Source organism: Boleophthalmus pectinirostris, unplaced genomic scaffold, assembly GCF_026225935.1.
Source record: "Boleophthalmus pectinirostris isolate CB_2022bp ecotype Guang Dong unplaced genomic scaffold, ASM2622593v1 HiC_scaffold_8, whole genome shotgun sequence".
Taxonomy (NCBI): Eukaryota; Metazoa; Chordata; class Actinopteri; order Gobiiformes; family Gobiidae; genus Boleophthalmus; species Boleophthalmus pectinirostris.
In genome coordinates, this window is record NW_026571515.1 from 1,336,490 (window position 1) to 1,358,415 (window position 21,926).

At 40.4% G+C, this 21,926-nt stretch overlaps 1 protein-coding gene across 1 annotated transcript; it reads right to left on the reverse strand.

Moving 5' to 3' along the window:
* Nucleotides 1-1,581: 1,581 nt before the first annotated feature.
* LOC110165636 (tumor necrosis factor receptor superfamily member 11B-like) lies at nucleotides 1,582-21,841 on the reverse strand. Its single transcript, XM_055166311.1, has 7 exons — nucleotides 21,751-21,841; nucleotides 18,501-18,605; nucleotides 17,544-17,634; nucleotides 13,946-14,071; nucleotides 11,131-11,289; nucleotides 6,199-6,286; nucleotides 1,582-2,279 (listed from the first exon to the last, which is right to left on the reverse strand). The coding sequence occupies exons 2-7, from the start codon at nucleotides 18,540-18,542 to the stop codon at nucleotides 1,595-1,597; spliced, it is 1,191 nt and encodes a 396-aa protein (XP_055022286.1). The 5' UTR covers nucleotides 18,543-18,605; nucleotides 21,751-21,841; the 3' UTR covers nucleotides 1,582-1,594.
* Nucleotides 21,842-21,926: the final 85 nt, after the last annotated feature.

Sequence of the window (21,926 nt, forward strand, 5' to 3'; positions counted from 1 at the left end):
TTTTGTAATAAATAACAAAAAATTATGAAAGGAAATGATAATGGTGAAAATAATATTAGTTTAAGTACAGTAAAAAATTATCATTATTATTATTATTTAAAAATGGGAGAGGGAAAAGGGAAAAGGGAGAACAGGAGTTTCAGCTGTGAACAGGCTGCAGTGTGTCAGTGCAGAGTGGCCTGTCGGTGTGTTTATGTTGCATTACTATTTTACTCCAGATTTGTGTTATTTTATCGCTGCTACTTGTTTCTTATCATGGAGCTCAACAATGACTTTTTAAGACATGAAAGTAAACGCATCGCTATAAAAGAAGAGACGTGTTTGTCCACAAAACTGCAACGATTTTTAGTTAAGTCCTTCAAGCAGCAGAATTTCCAGGGCAAATAAACCAGAGAGAATAAAATATCCAAATTAAAATAGGCACCGACTGTTTTTTGATTGATATTATTTGAAATAAACTTTAAATTAAATATTAGAAATGGAGGCTGAAATCATTTTTTTTTTGTTTGACACTAAAACAGAAAAATGAAATAACAAACTGTTTTCCCATTTTATTGTCTTTCCTTCTTAACTGAAATTCAAAAGAACGACTGCCTCAGTTATTAAGTCACAATCTTCCAGAACTTAAAAGGTCGGCTGCTTTGTTGGTTTGCTCCTTGAACCTTTTGGTAATAAAAAGTGCTCATTTTGCGCAACTCAAATATTTACAGTTAAACTTCTATTTCATTTTCAGTTTTGTCTGTAGTTCTTGATTTTGTTCACACATTCATCTGTATCTACACATATTAGAGTAAACTTAAATACTATAAACAAATGTTATTACACATATTTAAACCCAGAGTCCCTACGTGAAAGTCAGAGGAGTTACTCGTCTAATCAATATTATATAATATGTCGACAGTTTAATAATACACACTTACATAAATACACATTATAGTATACACATAGTACTTTATACACACATTATATTTCAATTACTTTATTCTACTAAGTTTTACGTCATCTGTGTTTTTAAGTTGCGCTCATTTATACCCACAATTTTCCTTTCAAAAAATATTGGTTAAAATTACTCAAAAAGAACATGTTATAGCAACTTGACATTATTAAGTTAGTGGGACTATTTTTAAAACGTTGAGTCTCCGCAACTTAATCTATTTAATTAGTTTGAATGTTCAGTTTTACAGTGAAAACACTGAACACGTTTGGCAGCTCGTCCAAGCTGCTTATCAGTTGTGGTCAGACGCTGATGGACTCTTTACTCTGCCTCTTATTGGGCTCAGGTTTCATCCCCTGATACAAACAATCACACAAACACACACACACACACACACACGCACACACACATGCACGCGCACACACACACACACGCACGCGCACACACACACACACACACACACACACACGTATAGAGCTCCATCTGCTTTTATCCTAATGTGAGAAATGCGACAGTTGGACTAAGAGCTCCGATGGCTTGAAAGCTTCAACGGTGGCGCTCGTCATTTTACTGTCAAAATAGTCGCCCGACAACCTGAAGCCACATGGGCTCTATACACACGCATACACACACAAACACACATCAAATTTACAATTAGAATCATTCTTTTAATAAGCAAATAGAGAAACACAGGAATGTTAAAGAGCAACAGAAATAAAAACATAAAAGATCTGTCCAGTACATGTACATACAGTGGAGCAAAATTATAATATCCAAAAAAGTGGTGACGCCATTATTAAAAACAATCATGTGTTCATAATCTAATTGTATGTACATATATTTTTTACATTTTGTGACCATCAACACTGAAAGACTTGTGCGTAAAAACAGCAAACACCACCTCACCTGTTGTAGCTCCACTGAAGTCGTCTCTTTCTGGTCACATTGTGTTAAAATAAAGACGAAGATCTGATCATTTCCCAGTACATGTTTGGATCTCGATTGCATCAACAGTTTTTCTTCCATCAGTAATTGCATCATGTTGATCTTTTCACACGCTGTAGATGTTAAATGTGTGACGTGGTCTTTATGCTTCATGATGTAGGTGGTTTTCTCTGATCCTCCAGAGGGTTCAGTTCTTCTGTTGGTGCTGGTGGTGGATGAGGCCTTTTCATTGCAAACCCGCATTTCTTGATGATATAAAACAGTCCAACTGCAACTAATGACACGAGCAATACAACACCGACACCAAGCACCAACGGCTACAGTCGAGTCTTTTTCTCCACATTCAGCGTCCGACTGTGAGGTTCCTTCTTTCACTGTGATTTTGTTCTTCTCTTCACACCTGGAACAGTCACAGTCACAGTCACAGCCCAGACTTTACACAGACATGTTATATTTGACTTTCTGGCTGTTTTTAGCAGAACACATCAGATTAAACTCATTCAGTTTGTAAGTAGTCCATACAGTTTAATATCCAGGCTGGCGCCCCCTCGTGCTTCCGCTCAGTTTCATTTGTCTCCAGCTCTAGGTCACGAATCAGAAAACACTAGACGGTTTGCAAGAACTACAGAAGTGCAAGACCAGCCAATCAGAGAAGAGACAGACGTTCTGTGTTGGCGACGATTCCCCAGATCGAGGATTTAAAGTCAGAACAAAGAGAATGTTTGGTGAATTTGATCTCGGGGAAAGACGTTATTGTTCTTCTTCCTACAGGATTTGGAGCTTTACAAACGTCACGACCAAACAGCAGCGACTGGTTCAATAAAAAAAGTCCCCGTCTACTGTCGAGCGAACGAATCCTAATGCTGCAGGTCACACGGTTTACACCAAGTGAAACCAGCTCATGAATCAGTCTAAGGCTACGTTCAGACTGCAGGTTTAACGCTTTTTTGTGAAATCTGATGTTTTCGAGGTCGTTCACATTTCCAGTTAAATGTGACTTGTGTGTGACTCCAGTGTGAACATTAAACGGTCCAAAAGTGTCCCACATGTGACACTGGAGACACGACGACGTCAACCGCAGCGAGCGTCTCTGTGTTTACACAAGTTGAACAAACATGGACGCAGCATCGAGCACCTGGAGATTTTAAAGTTCCTCTCGTACCGGAGCCACAACATGAACAACTGACTTGTTTTAAGGAGGAGATTGAGAAGGAGAAGGACCAGGTTTTTGGTCGTGGTGTTTTGTGGTGAGTGGAGATGTGCTTCACTTCAGTCACATGGATCATGAACAGTTTTCTCTACTTCAGTGCAGAATAGTGACGTTTGTGTCTTGTTGATGACGTGTAGGTGGATGAATGTGACCTGACCGTTCACACTCAAGTCACACTAAAGATCAGATATGGATCAGTTTCAGGAGCACAGATCCAAGTGTCCTGGGTCATGTTTGAAAACATCAGATCTGTGTGGTTCAGACGTCATTAAAAGATCAGATACAGGAACATAGAGACAAAAAATCGGATTTGGGAACTTCAGGCTTCAGTCTGAACGTAGACTAATAGTTAAGATAAAAGTGGGGGTGGGATTAAATATATTTTCTTCTTCCCACTTCCTTTTGGGCAAATTTTTTGTTGTGGTTATTTTTATTTCTATTACAATTTCACTTATGTTTAATGTTCCATTGTGTAAGAATGTAAATATCTACTTGCTCTCTAAAAAAATTCTGACTGTCCATGTGACACAGATTACAGTGAAGTTATTTGAAACATTATTTTACTCTCACTTCCAAATATCCCTGTTACTCCAATATCAATTAGAGGTTCTATTCTAGGGACGATTCTCAAAAACCGATCCTGTTGTTTCGATATAATTCCGTGTTTGATTGAGTTTGATTCTCACCACGCACACTGTGTCGTCTCTTTGGCACAAGCAGAAGGTAAACAGCTCTGCGGAGACTTAGTGCTGCTGGATTCTAACAGAGGTGAGTTTGATCTTTCAGACACTTTTTATTTGATTGAATCAGAATTGACGGCTCAAATCACACGCGACTCGTGATCCAGACTAGGGATGAGGCGATTCACTTCAGTCACGATTCGATTTGACTTTCGATTTTACACTCCAAAATATATTCCACTAACACTGAATAAAAAATAAAGTCAAAGTTATTAATGCTCAGAACTTTTGTTAACATGAACAATAAATCTAAACATTTAGTGTTCCTGCTGTAGATATCGGAAATAAATGACTCGTGTGTGTGTGTGTGTGTGTGTGTGTGTGTGTGTGTGTGTGGAGTGCAGTGCAGTGTCGGGGAGTAACAGATTACATGTACCAGAGTAATCAGAGTACAAATGATGAGTAACTGTATTCAGTTACAGTTACTGTTTCAGTGAGTGGTAATTGGATTACAGTTACTTTGTTCAAATAAATAGATTACACAGAGGGATTTTACTGTTTTCACATTATTTTTATTTTTATTTATTTATTTATTTTTTCGTTGATTCCACTCATTGCTGGAAACTAAACCAAGTCTAAACCAGGACTAAATCAGGACTAAAAACAGGTCTAAACTAGATCTAAACCAGGTCTAAACTAGATCTAAACCAGGACTAAAAACAGGTCTAAACTAGATCTAAACCAGGTCTAAACTAGATCTAAACCAGGTCTAAACCAGATCTAAACTGGGTCTAAACCAGGACTAAACCAGATCTAAACTAGATCTAAACCAGGTCTAAACCGGGTCTAAACCAGGACTAAACTAGGTCTAGACTAGGTCTAAACTGGGTCTAAACCAGGACTAAACCAGATCTAAACTAGATCTAAACCAGGTCTAAACCAGGACTAAAACCAGGTCTAAACTAGATCTAAACCAGGTCTAAACCAGATCTAAACCAGGTCTAAACCAGATCTAAACTGGGTCTAAACCAGGACTAAAACCAGGTCTAAACTAGATCTAAACTGGGTCTAAACCAGGACTAAACCAGATCTAAACTAGATCTAAACCAGGTCTAAACCGGGTCTAAACCAGGACTAAACTAGGTCTAGACTAGGTATAAACTAGATCTAAACCAGGTCTAAACCAGATCTAAACCAGGATTAAAACCAGGTCTAAACCAGGACTAAACCAGGTCTAAACTAGATCTAAACCAGGACTAAACCAGGTCTAAACCAGATCTAAACCGGGTCTAAACCAGGACTAAACCAGGTCTAAACCAGATCTAAACCGGGTCTAAACCAGGACTAAACCAGGACTAAACTAGATCTAAACCAGATCTAAACCGGGTCTAAACCAGGACTAAACCAGGTCTAAACTAGATCTAAACCAGGTGTAAACCAGGTCTAAACCAGGACTAAACCAGGTCTAAACCAGATCTAAACCGGGTCTAAACCAGGACTAAACCAGGTCTAAACTAGATCTAAACCAGGACTAAACCAGGTCTAAACTAGATCTAAACCAGGTCTAAACCAGATCTAAACCGGGTCTAAACCAGGACTAAACCAGGTCTAAACTAGATCTAAACCAGGACTAAACTAGGTCTAAAACAGGATTTAACAGGACTAAATCCTGCTGCGTGGACGTGTCTCCTCGTTTTCTATCAATAATATTTTTAATACGGTTAAGTTTCCTCGTCTTTGTTTCTCTACGGCAAATCAAGTAATCCAAAGTAATCAGATTACGTTACTCACTTTAATTAATTGAATGGATTATGTTACAAACTACATTTTGGGGTGTGTAATCTGTAATCTGTAATCTGTAGGGGATTACATTTTAAAAGTCACCTTCCCAACACTGGTGCAGCCAAACGACACGTGTAAAGCTACGTCCAGGTAACAGAGTCGTTATTTATCCAAACAAAGAGCAGCTTGAATTTCATATAAAAGTCGTATACAAAGAAAACAAAAGTAAAAACTTAAGCGTCTGAGTCCACAGGAAAATCAGCCGTGGCTCTGCTTCATTTACCTGCACATTTGTTTAGAATGATAATAAAACATCATAGAGTCGCCTGCTCTGTTTAAAATATGAATTAACATATAAATATAAAGTAAAGTCAAAGATTAAATATTATTTTATTAATAATCTTGGCTTAAAAATAAAAAGACCTGTTCAGGAACCGGTGTCGAAAAGCAGGGATCGTTAAAGGACTGGTAAAAAAATCAATCAAACAAACAAACAAACAAACAAACAAACAAACAAACAGTGCCCGGCCCTCGATGGGTCTGGTTGAGCAGGTTCGGTCTGGTTGAGCAGGATAATCAGCTGCAGCCATGTTCATGTTCTTATCGTGTGTGGAAAAAAGACAAACAAAAATAAGAAAAACCTGTACCGTGTGTGCGGCCGACAGGACGACAGAGTCCCATTAGAGAAGGAGTCTGGAGGACACGGAGAACAAACTGTGTCTGTAGAAGAACTCCCTGTGAACACACACACACACACACACACTATTATAAACAGAAAGTTTCAATGCTCCACACGCTGTAAATCATGTATTATTTTCAGTGCCCGACCAGGACGAGCTCAAAATCTGGAGATGGCAAACTGGACGGGTCAAATGCAGAGGACCAAACCCTCCACAAAATGAATACAGCAAATAAAACAAACCTTAAACTTCAGTATTTGGGTCTTATTCTGCTCAGAACCTCTCAGAAAGTTCACTGGAAACGCTTTGTGACGGGCCTGTGTGAACTTGCCTCGTGTGAAGCTGCGGAGCTCATCATGTCCTCACTGATCCACCGAGACCAGCTCAACACAAACAAGAACCACCGACGCAGCTTTTGTCCTCGAATATGAACATATGGACCCTAGAACTTTCTGATTTGCTGTTCTATAACTTAGAATGATGTGTAATAATGTGTTTAAAGGGGATATCACACTTCTATGACGCATTCATAGTAAACACAGAACATATTTAGATCATCATGTCGCCTTTTACACATTCAAATGGTTTAAGTTTAGTTCAGTTTAGTTTGTTTAGTTTTTGATGTCATGTCCTGCACATCACATACGTTTTGTCCTGTCGCTGTGTTCAGTTTTTGTGTATTTATGGAGAGTTGTCGTGTGTGTGTGTGTGTGTGTGTGTTTTACCAGTGACGTGCACAGACGCCCCTTTGTCCTCAAGACAAAAAGTGACTGAGACTGAGACACACACAGACTGAGTCACACAGACTGAGACACACACAGACTGAGTCACACAGACTGAGACACACAGACTGAGTCGTGTCGCTGCAGCAGAGGAGGAGGAGCAGAGATCAGGTGTCTGAGCTCTTTGCTCCAGGTAACACAAGACTCGAGTCGAGTTGTTCTTTTCCTGAATCTGACCTGAATTTATTTGTTTCTGTTGTGAAGTCGTGTCTCGTACAAACACCTGAGCAGAAATCAGAGACTCTGTGTGACAGGGACACATCTCTAAACAGACTCTGTGTGACAGGGACTAGAGATGTGCGGATGGCAGTTACAACCGCGGACTCCGCGGCTAAACCGCGGGTCAGGCGGATGACGTGACGAAAAATAATATTTTAATTAAATTCGGGCGGGTGGCGGATTCACTACTCAAATAAAAAACTCTGAACTCAGAGCAAATGGGAGGAGAGCGAGCGGATGGTGGGCAGGTGCTGTTTTGAATAACTGTGGTTGCAAATGGACAGAGGGGGGATGATGAGTTTTGCAATGCGGTTGCAGATGAAAAAGTCGCCCATCCGCACATCTCTAAACAGACTCTGTGTGACAGGGACACATCTCTAAACAGACTCTGTGTGACAGGGACACATCTCTAAACAGACTCTGTGTGACAGGGACACATCTCTAAACAGACTCTGTGTGACAGGGACAGGGACACATCTCTAAACAGACTCTGTGTGACAGGGACACATCTCTAAACAGACTCTGTGTGACAGGGACACATCTCTAAACAGACTCTGTGTGACAGGGACACATCTCTAAACAGACTCTGTGTGACAGGGACACATCTCTAAATAAAGACTGTGTGACAGGGACACATCTCTAAACAGACTCTGTGTGACAGGGACACATCTCTAAACAGACTCTGTGTGACAGGGACACATCTCTAAATAAAGACTGTGTGACAGGGACACATCTCTAAACAGACTCTGTGTGACAGGGACACATCTCTAAACAGACTCTGTGTGACAGGGACACATCTCTAAATAAAGACTGTGTGACAGGGACACATCTCTAAACAGACTCTGTGTGACAGGGACACATCTCTAAATAAAGACTGTGTGACAGGGACACATCTCTAAACAGACTCTGTGTGACAGGGACACATCTCTAAACAGACTCTGTGTGACAGGGACACATCTCTAAACAGACTCTGTGTGACAGGGACACATCTCTAAATAAAGACTGTGTGACAGGGACACATCTCTAAACAGACTCTGTGTGACAGGGACACATCTCTAAATAAAGACTGTGTGACAGGGACACATCTCTAAACAGACTCTGTGTGACAGGGACACATCTCTAAATAAAGACTGTGTGACAGGGACACATCTCTAAACAGACTCTGTGTGACAGGGACACATCTCTAAATAAAGACTGTGTGACAGGGACACATCTCTAAACAGACTCTGTGTGACAGGGACACATCTCTAAATAAGACTGTGTGACAGGGACACATCTCTAAACAGACTCTGTGTGACAGGGACACATCTCTAAACAGACTCTGTGTGACAGGACACATCTCTAAACAACTCTGACTAAAGACTGTGTGACAGGGACACATCTCTAAACAACTCTGTGTGACAGGGACATCTCTAAAGACTGTGTGACAGGGACACATCTCTAAACAGACTCTGTGTGACAGGGACACATCTCTAAATAAAGACTGTGTGACAGGGACACATCTCTAAACAGACTCTGTGTGACAGGGACACATCTCTAAATAAAGACTGTGTGACAGGGACACATCTCTAAACAGACTCTGTGTGACAGGGACACATCTCTAAACAGACTCTGTGTGACAGGGACACATCTCTAAACAGACTCTGTGTGACAGGGACACATCTCTAAACAGACTCTGTGTGACAGGGACACATCTCTAAATAAAGACTGTGTGACAGGGACACATCTCTAAACAGACTCTGTGTGACAGGGACACATCTCTAAACAGACTCTGTGTGACAGGGACACATCTCTAAACAGACTCTGTGTGACAGGGACACATCTCTAAATAAAGACTGTGTGACAGGGACACATCTCTAAACAGACTCTGTGTGACAGGGACACATCTCTAAATAAAGACTGTGTGACAGGGACACATCTCTAAACAGACTCTGTGTGACAGGGACACATCTCTAAACAGACTCTGTGTGACAGGGACACATCTCTAAACAGACTCTGTGTGACAGGGACACATCTCTAAATAAAGACTGTGTGACAGGGACACATCTCTAAACAGACTCTGTGTGACAGGGACACATCTCTAAAGACTGTGTGACAGGGACACTCTAAACAGACTCTGTGTGACAGGGACACATCTCTAAAGACTGTGTGACAGGGACACATCTCTAAACAGATCTGTGTGACAGGGACACATCTCTAAATAAAGACTGTGTGACAGGGACACATCTCTAAACAGACTCTGTGTGACAGGGACACATCTCTAAACAGACTCTGTGTGACAGGGACACATCTCTCTCTGACTAAAGACTGTGTGACAGGGACACATCTCTAAACAGACTCTGTGTGACAGGGACACATCTCTAAACAGACGTGTGACAGGTGACACATCTCTAAGACTGTGTGACAGGACACATCTCTAAACAGACTCTGTGTGACAGGGACACATCTCTAAACAGACTCTGTGTGACAGGGACACATCTCTAAATAAAGACTGTGTGACAGGGACACATCTCTAAACAGACTCTGTGTGACAGGACACATCTCTAAATAAAGACTGTGTGACAGGGACACATCTCTAAACAGACTCTGTGTGACAGGGACACATCTCTAAACAGACTCTGTGTGACAGGGACACATCTCTAAACAGACTCTGTGTGACAGGGACACATCTCTAAACAGACTCTGTGTGACAGGGACACATCTCTAAATAAAGACTGTGTGACAGGGACACATCTCTAAAACAGACTCTGTGTGACAGGGACACATCTCTAAACAGACTCCGTGTGACAGGGACACATCTCTAAATAAAGACTGTGTGACAGGGACACATCTCTAAACAGACTCTGTGTGACAGGGACACATCTCTAAAACAGACTCTGTGTGACAGACAGACTGTGTGACAGGGACACATCTCTAAACAGACTCTGTGTGTGTGACAGGGACACATCTCTAAATAAAGACTGTGTGACAGGGACACATCTCTAAACAGACTCTGTGTGACAGGGACACATCTCTAAACAGACTCTGTGTGACAGGGACACATCTCTAAATAAAGACTGTGTGACAGGGACACATCTCTAAACAGACTCTGTGTGACAGGGACACATCTCTAAACAGACTCTGTGTGACAGGGACACATCTCTAAACAGACTCTGTGTGACAGGGACACATCTCTCTCTAAACAGACTCTGTGTGACAGGGACACATCTCTAAACAGACTCTGTGTGACAGGGACACATCTCTAAACAGACTCTGTGTGACAGGGACACATCTCTAAACAGACTCTGTGTGACAGGGACACATCTCTAAATAAAGACTGTGTGACAGGGACACATGAGTAAAGATGATAAATATTTAGAGATGCAGCAGAGCACTGGGGCTGTGAGTGTATCTGACCACATGTTATAAAATAATCCAGTGAGGTTCATTTGGTCTTTGGATCATTTATGTTATTCGGTTCTTTTGTCAAACCAGACAGAAACTGTCAGGGATGAAAACAAACTCTTGGTCTGAAAAAAGAACCTACAGTAATAACATGTTATAAAGTGCACACGTCTAATGAATCCTTCAGACACTTGTGTGTTTGAAAGAGACAAAATAACTCTTACTGCACCACCACAAACTGATGTTCTACACATAAAGATCATGAGGAAGTCTTTACTTCAGGTCATTTGAATATGATTCGGTTGTTTAGTTTATGATTAAACAAAAGCTTCAGGACACAGTGAGCGCGGCTGTTGTGCTGGACTGACATTTCCTGCTCATCTCCACCAGACGCCCATTACACAGTGGAACATTCCAGGCAAAGCAGCATCGTCTCCATGGAGACAAGAGTCCAGACTCCACAGTGGTATTGTAGTATATTCTATACTCAGTGTGTGTATGTTCTAATACTCACCTGGTTTTTGGATAAATTCTCCAGGTGAACAGAGCGAGTGTTTCTGAGACGCTTCACAGTTTCCCTCGTCTGACGACCCCACACAGAAGAACCCGTCCTCAGGTTCACACACAGAGTTAGAAGTGGAGGAACACGAAACCTTCACTCTCAGACCAGAACCTGAGGACAAAAAAAATAAAAACACAGTTACACACAAACACACACAGTTCAATATTTGTATTTTAAATGGTAAACAACATTTTTTGCATTTGATTAAATCTGATGTTTAGTTTTCCGGAGCTGCTGCAGAAACAGGAACCTGAATCTTTATTTGAACACTTTAATACAAAAGGACAATTGCACAACACACAACAACAGCTCTTTCAAAGTGGGTGGGTGTGGGTGAGTCTGTAAATTTAAAAAAACTGAGTTTACTGGTCGTCATTATTTCTGGATTCTTTGCAGTATCAGCATCAGTCGTGCTCGAATGTTACACAACGAGCTGCACAAACACTTCTATATAACCTCCTGCTGGGACAGAGAACACTTGTACACTCAGACTGAAAGTGAAACAAAACTAAAGTGTCAGGTCACAAACTGGATGAACTGGTTTATGTTTACTGTCTCTGTAGTTAGATTTATTATATGGAATTCAATGTTTTCTCAGTCAGAATAAAAAAAATTATAAAGTGAAAAAGTGAAATTCCTTTATCTACATCCATAGTTTTTAAAAGTTGAAATGTTTCAGCTGCACAGACGTGATCGTTCTCGGCTCTTTCACTTCAAACTCTTATTATTCACACTGTTTGTTTGTGGAGCCGACTGTGATAAACATGAAGTGTATTTAAATCTCCCACAGAGTTAAATAGTTAAAGTGCCAAGACTTTCAGTTCTGCAATGAAACTCACACAAAACTACATAGCCGCAGCTTTTAAACATATCTAGGCCAGAGGTGGATGAACTCACTTTTACTTTTACTTTCTTCTTTTTTTATTTAGTCCTTCAGTTCATACACATGCACATACACATACACATGCACATACACACACATACACATGCACATACACACGCACATACACACACACATGCACATACACATACACATGCACATACACATGCACATGCACATACACACGCACATACACACGCACATACACATACACATGCACATGCACATACACATGCACACACGTACATACACATGCACATACACATGCACATGCACATACACATGCACACGTACATACACACACACACATGCACATACACATGCACATGCACATACACATGCACACGCACATACACATACACATGCACATACACATACACATGCACATACACATGCACACGTACATACACATGGACATGCACATACACATGCACATACACATGCACACATACACATACACATGCACATACACACATGCACATACACACACACATACACACGCACATACACACACACATACACATGCACATACACATACACATGCACATGCACACGTACATACACATACACATACACACACATGCACATGCACATACACATGCACATACACATACACATGCACATGCACACGTACATACACATACACACACACACATACACATGTACACATACACATACACATACACATACACATGCACACACACATACATGTACATACTGTATATAGACATATACTAGATCAGGAGTCAAACTCAAACTCACAGAGGCCAAAATTAAAAACTGGCACTAAGTCATGGGCCAAACTAAATATTTATTTAAATATTTCAACAACATCTGCAGGTTTTCTCTTCTTTGGAGTTCTGTAATGTTAAACCTTTTCTTATTCAAATAAATGTTTAATAATAGTTTTGCTTAAACATTGTATCCAGAACAAACAGAATATAAAATAATAACATTTTAAATAAATCATGTGTCTGTCGTCTGTGTGCAGCAGCAGCAGCTCTGATACAGATTTGATTTGAATTCACGGGACAAATATAATTATATCATGAGGCAAATTTGGCCCCCAGGCCTGAATTGGACATGTCTGCACTAGTACGTACACACACACACACACACACACACACACACACACACACACACCTATACACCTATATAAGTTCATGCTCAAATATTTCATTTTTTGTGAAACCCACATTTCCATGTCTGAAACTTTTGGAACAGAATTTTGAGAAAGACATTACGTTGCTTTTGTCTCAGTGAACTCCATCTCCAGATACGCTGGAAAGAATTAACGAGTTCCAGAAGGTTCTGACAGAACAATCAGCACATCAAGTACAGATCCCTATATGTTTTATTTAAATACTTTCTTATGGCAAAAGGAGAAATTCAATTTGTCACTGGATAAAAGTTTATTTTAGTCGAATCCGTTTCTCAGTTCGTCCAAGCTGCTTCTGGTCAGACACTGGTGGACACTTCCTTATATCTGCCTACAGGAGGAGCTAACTACACTGAAACTCCTCTGAAACTAACACACACACTTGTTCATCTGCTCTGAGTGTGGCTCATATCAGCAGAATCATTCAGGCCCATCATGATGTTTTCACACCTCTCCATGTTGTTCACTTTATTTTAGGTTTGAGGATGGAGTTGTAGAGTAGGGTGTTTGTTTTAGAATAGTTTCAGTGTAGTTAGCGCCCCCTTCAGACAGATATAAGGAAGTGTCACCAGCGTCTGACCAGAACTGAAGAAGCAGCTTGGATGAACTGAGAAACGTTGTCGACATAAATAAACATTTGCCTGGACGACTGAGGGACTCTCTACACATTTAAAGTACTTTCTTACTTTTACTTCATTTCGTTTCAGCACTTATAAAGTCGTGTTTACCTGCAGCACACATCCTACAGCGCAGACACTCTGTCCTCCCTGTGGGCTCGTCCATGTACGTCCCACTGTCACAGGGGAGACACGACGTGCTGCGGAACTCTGTACAGTGTTTATTCACTCGAGTCCCTGTTAAAACACAAACAGAGGCTGTGAAATACACATCTGTAAGTTAATAAATGTTCTACACAGAGCTGGGATCATTCAGAAGTTGCTGACAGACGTCGATACAGTGAGATTTCCATTCAGTACGATACAGTTCAACAAAAATAAAAGCTAAATCATGACTTTGACACTAAAAGTCTTTGTTAAACCACTTCTTGTGCAAATGAATGATTCATGTTTTGTAGTCATTGTTTTTTTTGCTTATTTTGTTGTTTTATTCTGACATTTGTCCTGTCTGCAGTTTTGAGTTTTACTTCCCGTCTTTGTCACTGTCAGCATCTTGTCTTATCTCGTCTCTTGTCATGGCAGTTTACTTTCAGTTTTTGGAGTTTTGGATTTATAGATTTTTTGGACCTTTCTTTGTTTGTTATTACAGAACTTTAAAAGCAGTCCTGCATTTTGTTTCCTCCCTCTGTTTCTGCGTGACAGGAACACAAACATTTAAATCCTCAAAACAATGAAAGTGTCAGATGTGCTGCTCAAAAGAATTTCCTTCTTCTGAACAAACAAAACTGGAGCTGGAAACAAAATCATTTAGTTAAAAAAATGCTCTTGGTGATGTATCGATACAGCAGCCCACGATACCGATCCTGTATCATCACATTAAACAATACGATATATCGATATTTCAATATTTTTGCACACTCCTAATGCTGCTTTGTCCCGTTGGCCTGTAAGACTCAACTTCCCAAAAATTTCACACCAGAACCATAAACACCACGAGGAAAACCCAGGGGAAGTATTACGGAAAACAGACTCTTGTGAGGTTTAGGTTTCCTCCTCAAAAACAGAGCTGGAGTTGTAACTCTTTATTATTAGTCTGTCTACAAACCTCAGCCGCTCTGTTCCACCTTGTGATGTCATGAAGCGGTAGTTTTGAAGTGAACAGCTCCTTTTCTCTTTACCGTATTTTCCAGACTATTGAGCGCACCTGAATAAAAGCCGCATCAACAAATTTTTTTATAGAATTTTAAAATTTTACCGTATTTTCCGTAGTATTAGTCGCTCTGGATTATAAGGCGCACTGTCATTAAATGGTCTATTTTTGAACTTTTTTTCACAAATAAACGGCGTGGGACTTTAAAAGAAACCCAACAGTGTGATGGGTGAGTGGTTTTGTTTGTTTGTTCGTTCACGGTGACTCTGGGCTTTGTTCAGTTGTGGCGTGTAGGGAGGGTGTGTCTGGGACCAACGGATTGTCGGCGAGTTCGCAGTGACTCAGTTGTTCAGTCGTGTCTAGAAGCGGCATGTTGGACTCGTCGCTTTTTCGGTTTGTTCCTCAGTTCCGTTCCTCACATTTTTAGCTCTTTTTATTGTTTTGTAAACGCTACAATCACCCGCAACAACAGATTAACATGTTTTATAAGTTTCGGTTTTGCTGCTAAGTCGCTCCCCCTTCAGAGCGCCATCACAACACAATCACCGCGCGTTCCTCTAACGAAACTACTGCGATTTTCTGTCACGTTTTTGTATTATTTATGGAGAATTTTCATGTTTACCGTCGTATTTATGGAGAAATCTCGTACAGAGAGATCGCTAGATTACTGAAACACACGTGGATGTCTCTAAAACCTCTTCAGACATGTTTTTTTAGACGATGGAACATTAAAACATGGGAGAAAGCTCCAAAAATACCCCGTCTTTAAGCCCAGTTTTCCATTCATCTCGACAGAAATTCTAATCTTGGTAAACGGAATTTCAGTTGTTCGTCGTTATCGGTCATTTTTTACATTTTAAAACTTTCATGTTGTCTGGGATCAACGGATTGTCGGCGTGTTCGCAGTGACTCAGTTGTTCAGTTGTGTCTAGAAGCGGCACGTTGCGCTCGTCGCTTTTTCGGTTCGTTCCTCCGTTCTGTTCGTCGTCGGCGTGGAGTGATGAGTGTGTCTGTGGGTGTGTTTCGCTGTGCGGTCGCTGTCTGCTCCGTGTGTGTTTGTGTGTTCTGCGGGATGGTTTGTAGTTTACCAAAGTTGTACTGAGTGGATTCGTGTATGGGGCGCTCTGGATTGTGGCGCGCGGGCGGTTTTGATGGGTTTGGAGATTTAAGAGCGCAACCTATAGTGCGGAAAGTACGGTACATATATCGGCCGCACTTGTCCTAAGCCGCAGGTGTCCACGTCTTCAAAAATGTTTTCAGGTTTGGGTCATCTGCTTTTATCGCCTCAAAGCTTTTGTCCTTTTTTTTGGATTGAGTCAGTTCGTCGCGCTGCCGTCGCCAAAATCTCACCATCAGCTAGATTTCCTTCTTCAGCTTTAACTTAAAATCTGCTTCATCTGCGTTTCTTCGTGTGTTTCCATGAGGAGGGTGTGTGTATGAAGCACAAAATAACACAATCAAACTAGAATCTTCCTCGGCGTCTCTCCTCGCGCTCTACTGCTCATGTCTCCTGCAGAAAGAGTCTCTGTTCTGTCTGTATCTCGTCAGTGTCTTGAAGGATTTCAGCAGATTACAGACTCTCTCGGGGGCGGGGACAGGTGTATTGATGTGGCTCTAGGGTGGTGATGTTTATAGGCGAGTTTGAGCTGACGTCATTGTTATTAAAAGCCCGCGTTGCTGCTGGGAAATATTTTGGTCGGAAGGAAGAAGGAAAATTTCTTTTTTCGTATTCCGAGTGAAAAAAACTGTTAACGGTGAATTAAACGGCTTTCAAACATCCGCAGAGCAAACGTAGAAGATTCCTAACAAACCGTGGACTCCAACAAGTTCAACAACACATCCAGACTCTTGGAGGTTTTCATCTTTTCTGCTGTGAATGGCCCAGGAGTTTCACCAAGTCATTGTGGATGTCGCCCAAGTGAATATTTGTCCAGGGAGTTGGAGATTCTGACCAGAAGTTTGGTTTGGTCCAGACTCTGTCGGGGTTGAAAAGGGAGATTTGTCGTCCGTCGATGTTTATGACCAATTTCTGGTCAAATGGTCTTGGGTCGTCTGCCGTTAGAGTGGATCAATAACCGGGATCAATACCTTTTACGTTCTTTCTCGCTCCGTCCGTTATGTTGAATTATTGTTTCTTGCCGCCGACCAAAATAATTCCCAGCATGCAACGCTTTTGTCAACAATGAAACTCACTTAAATGTTGTAAAGTTGAGTTTATTTATGCAGATTAGTAATAATAATAAAAAATAATGATGATACTTATATAAAAACATTAATGATAGCATGAAAATAATGTAATAATGAATTCAAATGAAAATACCTCAAGTTGAAGCTTTTCTCAGCAATTTTTAGTTGAAATTAAAAAAGAGATTCATTAGATCAATTAATTACAGATCATAATTAATTCATCTCTCAATTTTTTTTTTAATCGCTTGACAGCACTAATTATTTCCACATCTCAGACAAAAAACTGAATAAATCAGTTGGTTATTATTGATCCATCCAACACTCGTGTGCCAGTCCAGAGTCCAGAGTCGATAATAAAGAGTTGGCACATACCCACTGGACACATGGGACAACACTCCTCTCCAATCAGATACTCAGCTCGGTGACAGATGGGGCCTGTGATCACCTCAATCACAAAAATAATCTGTGAACAAAACAAAACCAGATATTGCTCAAAGTGTTAAGATACTTTTACGTTTGACTTGAAGCTCAAATATGACACAAAAATGCCTCTTGTGAACTTTAAAGGTTGTATAGAGGATTTATTAAGGGAAGACAAATACAGCAACACTCTTTTCAAATGTTGTGCATGTGTGACACCACCTTCCTCCTCCACAGCTTCATCAGTAGAAACATCTCCTCCCCCCGCCTCTTTACTCTAGAAATCACACTTGTTTACAGCCGGTGCGTGTTCAGAATTACTGTTGAAGTTTCCAGTCTAGAAATAATTCAGCGACCGATGCATCAGTTTTTAGACCCTCAATTTGCTTCATTTGTGCCATCGTTGGAAGGAACCTGGAAGAATCACCTCAGTTTGTCTTCGCTCCTTTTCCCCTTCTTCTCTTCTTCTTTCAGCTCAAAAACCAACTTTCTTTTGCAGTGAACTGGTCGTGGATTCTCGTCCGACATCGCAACAAACTTTGTGCGAACTGCGAGGAAGCAAGTTTGAAAAAGTCTCTAATATCCGCCGCATAAACCACATAATCCCCGCGCGCCGGAGAGTCAGTTACACTAGAAACGTAGAGAGTTTGATTGACAACCTAACAGCCAATAGAAAATGAGGGAGCCTCGTTTTCTATTGGCTGATGTTTATCTGTCCTCAACACGTCCACAGTTGGTAGATTTTCTTTTTCTTTTTTTTTTTTTTGGTCATCTTAATTACAAAGCTGCTGCATCTCTGTAACGGTATTTTAAACTTTCACTGACAATTTGAAACAAAAAAAAAATCCTCCATACAACCTTTAAGCCCTGTTATAACTCCCAGAGTCACAAAAGAGAAGAAAAACTTACCAAAATGACCAGGAAAACAGTGACTTCCTCATGCTTCCTCATGTTGTGTATTTAAAGTCGTATTCATGATGCAAAATCCCTGTGTGAGACACTGGACTTCAGAATCTGAGAGACACATAAAGGAGACACACAGGAGACTTTAAACTCTAAACTCACTTTACACTCAGAGTTGAACACAGATGGAAATCGACCAAATGTGGGACAAACTTGTTTTTGACAAAATGTGAAGATGAGGGACATTTTGTTGGAAAAAACGTGTTTATTTTTTTGTGTGGTTTGTAGGAGAAATTCGTAGCCAGACTTAGTGCCTTTGCTCAGTTTCATTTCTCTTCAGCGACTGTGTCAGGAATCAGAAAACACTGGACGGTTTGCAAAAAGCCTGGAAGTGGGAGTCCAGGCAGGAAATTTACAAAAGCCACTAATGTGAGGGTGGATCCTGGATAAGAGGCAAGTGCACTGTGTTCAAATGATCCCGTACGTGTTTGTTGTGAAAGGAGAAACCGGCGAGCCCATTGCACAGCCCTGGATTCACCTGCAGAAGTTTCCTCTGAACTGAAAACAAGTCGTGTTCAAACACATTTCCAGCGGTTGACTTGACTTTTCTCACAAATTCTGCTGAGTTCTCAGTGTGATGCTCCGTGTGACTCACCACAGGAGCAGGACGGTCACTGTGGACACGACCGGTCAAAAGTTTAAAAACACCCTCATTTTTCCAGTTATTTATTACAATTCAAATGGTGCAACTCCATTGAAGAACTTGAAATGATCCAAAGGTAAAAACTGAACAGACAGAGGTTAAAAAAAAAATAATAAATAAAAGAACAAAACACAAGTACAAGACAGTAAAAGTTTGAAAACCTGGAGTGTCCAGCAGCAGCAGCAGCTCAGTGTCCAGACTTAAACCCATCGAGCTGAAGAGTGAAGCAACCGACAAGTGTCACACATTTATGGAAACTTCTGCATCAGACTTGGGAAGAACTTTCTCAACAATATTTGATTTGTGTTGTAAAAAGAACGAGCCACGAGTGAGTTCAGCTGTTCTATCTGACAAAGTGTGAAGTGTGAAGTCCTTCAGTCGTCCAGGTAGAATCCAGGTCGAGGAGAAAATTCAGTTTGTCGACTGGACAAAAGTTAGTTTGGTTGAAGACGTTCCTCAGTTCATCCAAGCTGCTTCTTCAGTTCTGGTCAGACGCTGGTGACACTTCCTTTTATCTGTCTGCAGGAGGAGCTAACGACACTGAAACTAACACACACTTGTTTACAGTTTCTGTAAACTTTTGTCCAGTCGACAAACTTTCTCCTCGCAGCATATTTACCAAAGGTCGACACACACATCAACTTAAATTTAAAAAATGTTTTGGTCAAAGAGAAAACTGGAAAAAAACTGGAAAAAGTGTGGTGTTCTAAAACTTTTGTCCGGTAGTGTACGGGATGGAGTCTGTGCTACAAACAACGGGCTTTTTTTTTGTTTTTTCATTGCTTCCGTTTGAACAAAACTCCTTCATTTTTGTTTTGGTAACAGTCGGTAAATACTATAAAAAATACTATATTTTACTGTACAGCAACTCACCCTTATGAAACAGATAATACTCCCTACAACTGTACAACTCACCCTGATGTCACAGATAATACTCCCTACAACTGTACAACAACTCACCCTGATGTCACAGATAATACTCCCTACAACTGTACAACTCACCCTTATGTCACAGATAATACTCCCTACAACTGTACAACAACTCACCCTTATGTCACAGATAATACTCCCTACAACTGTACAACAACTCACCCTGATGTCACAGATAATACTCCCTACAACTGTACAACTCACCCTGATGTCACAGATAATACTCCCTACAACTGTACAACAACTCAGCATTATGTAACAGATAATACTCCCTACAACTGTACAACAACTCAGCATTATGTCACAGATAATACTCCCTACAACATATCATATCATCGTTGCACTGTTTTCTTTCTTTCTTTGTTTCTTCTTTATTTGTATAAAGTTGTGATTTTATTTTATTTTGACTTGTACATTTGCATTTATATAATTATGTTTTATTTGTCTCTTGCTCTTTTCTGCTGCTTATTTAGAATTAATTTTACTATTTATATATATATTTTTACTCTTTGTTATTATATTTATTGTGACGCGTGACTCCTGTGTCCAAATCATTTCCCTCGTGGATCAGTTTGTTCACATTTCTGCATATTTTTTTTTAACTCTTTAACACCTTAATTGACACGTATTATAATCGTCAAATTGTTGTTATTTAACGCGTCTAAGTATTATATAAATGATAATTAACTCCTCCCACTCATTTTCTCAGCCAATGAATTTAAAATGTTTTCAGCCAATCAGTGACCAAGATAAAGAGTCAAAACATCCCCACAACGCGTCAAATAAGAACAAACAAATTATATAATCTTAGAATACGCGTCAAAAAGAAATAAATAAAAGTGTTAACGCGTAAAAATGTGAGTAAATGTGAACAGTTTGGCCATGTTTACGTTTTTACATAAGTGCATAAACGTCACGGAAAATTGCTTAATCTTCAGGTCAGAACAGAAGGAAACAGAAGAGAAGTTAATAAGTCACACTACAAGTTCCTTAAAACAAAACAAAAACTAAACTAAACTAAACAAAAAAACAAAACAAATGTGAAAGAGAAAGAGCACAACTGCCCTCGCGCTCTTCTCGTGATCCGTGACACACGCACATACACGCACATACACGCACAGACACGCACAGACACACACACACACACACACACACACATACACACACATACACACTCATACACACACATACACACACAGACACACAGACACACAGACACACAGACACACAGACACACACAGACACACAGACCGATAATTAAAAATTAGTTGTTTTTTTTTGCTGAGGGACACGTCCTCAAACTGCGGGATTTGAGCAGTAAATATAATCTCACACACACACAGACACCAGGTCTTCACACTCTGAAATGTTCTGGACGTTTGATAATCCGCGTTTTAATCCACGTCACTGTGTAACTTACGCAAAGCCATTTGTATTTTCCCAAATCAAACTGTTAGATCTTGTAGGCCAGAGTTTAAGGTTAATCCAACCATATGACGACGCTGAAAGACGCTGCTCGTGACGCGACCGCGGATTTAGAAAAGACTCGAGTTTAAAATCGTTTTCGCAAAGATTCGAGACGATGTGGAGCAGGTTTCAAGTAGTTTATAGCGAAATACTTACGAGCTTTGTCGAGACGTGGACGGGAGAGACATAGTTGGCGTTTATCCTCAGAGGTTTCATTTTTCATTTCACCATCAGGTAGCGCCCTCTACAGTCTGGGTTATTACGTCATTACGTCATCAGGTTACGCTCAGTGTTTGTTGTTGTTGAAGTGGACGCGCTCACAGATGGAAACA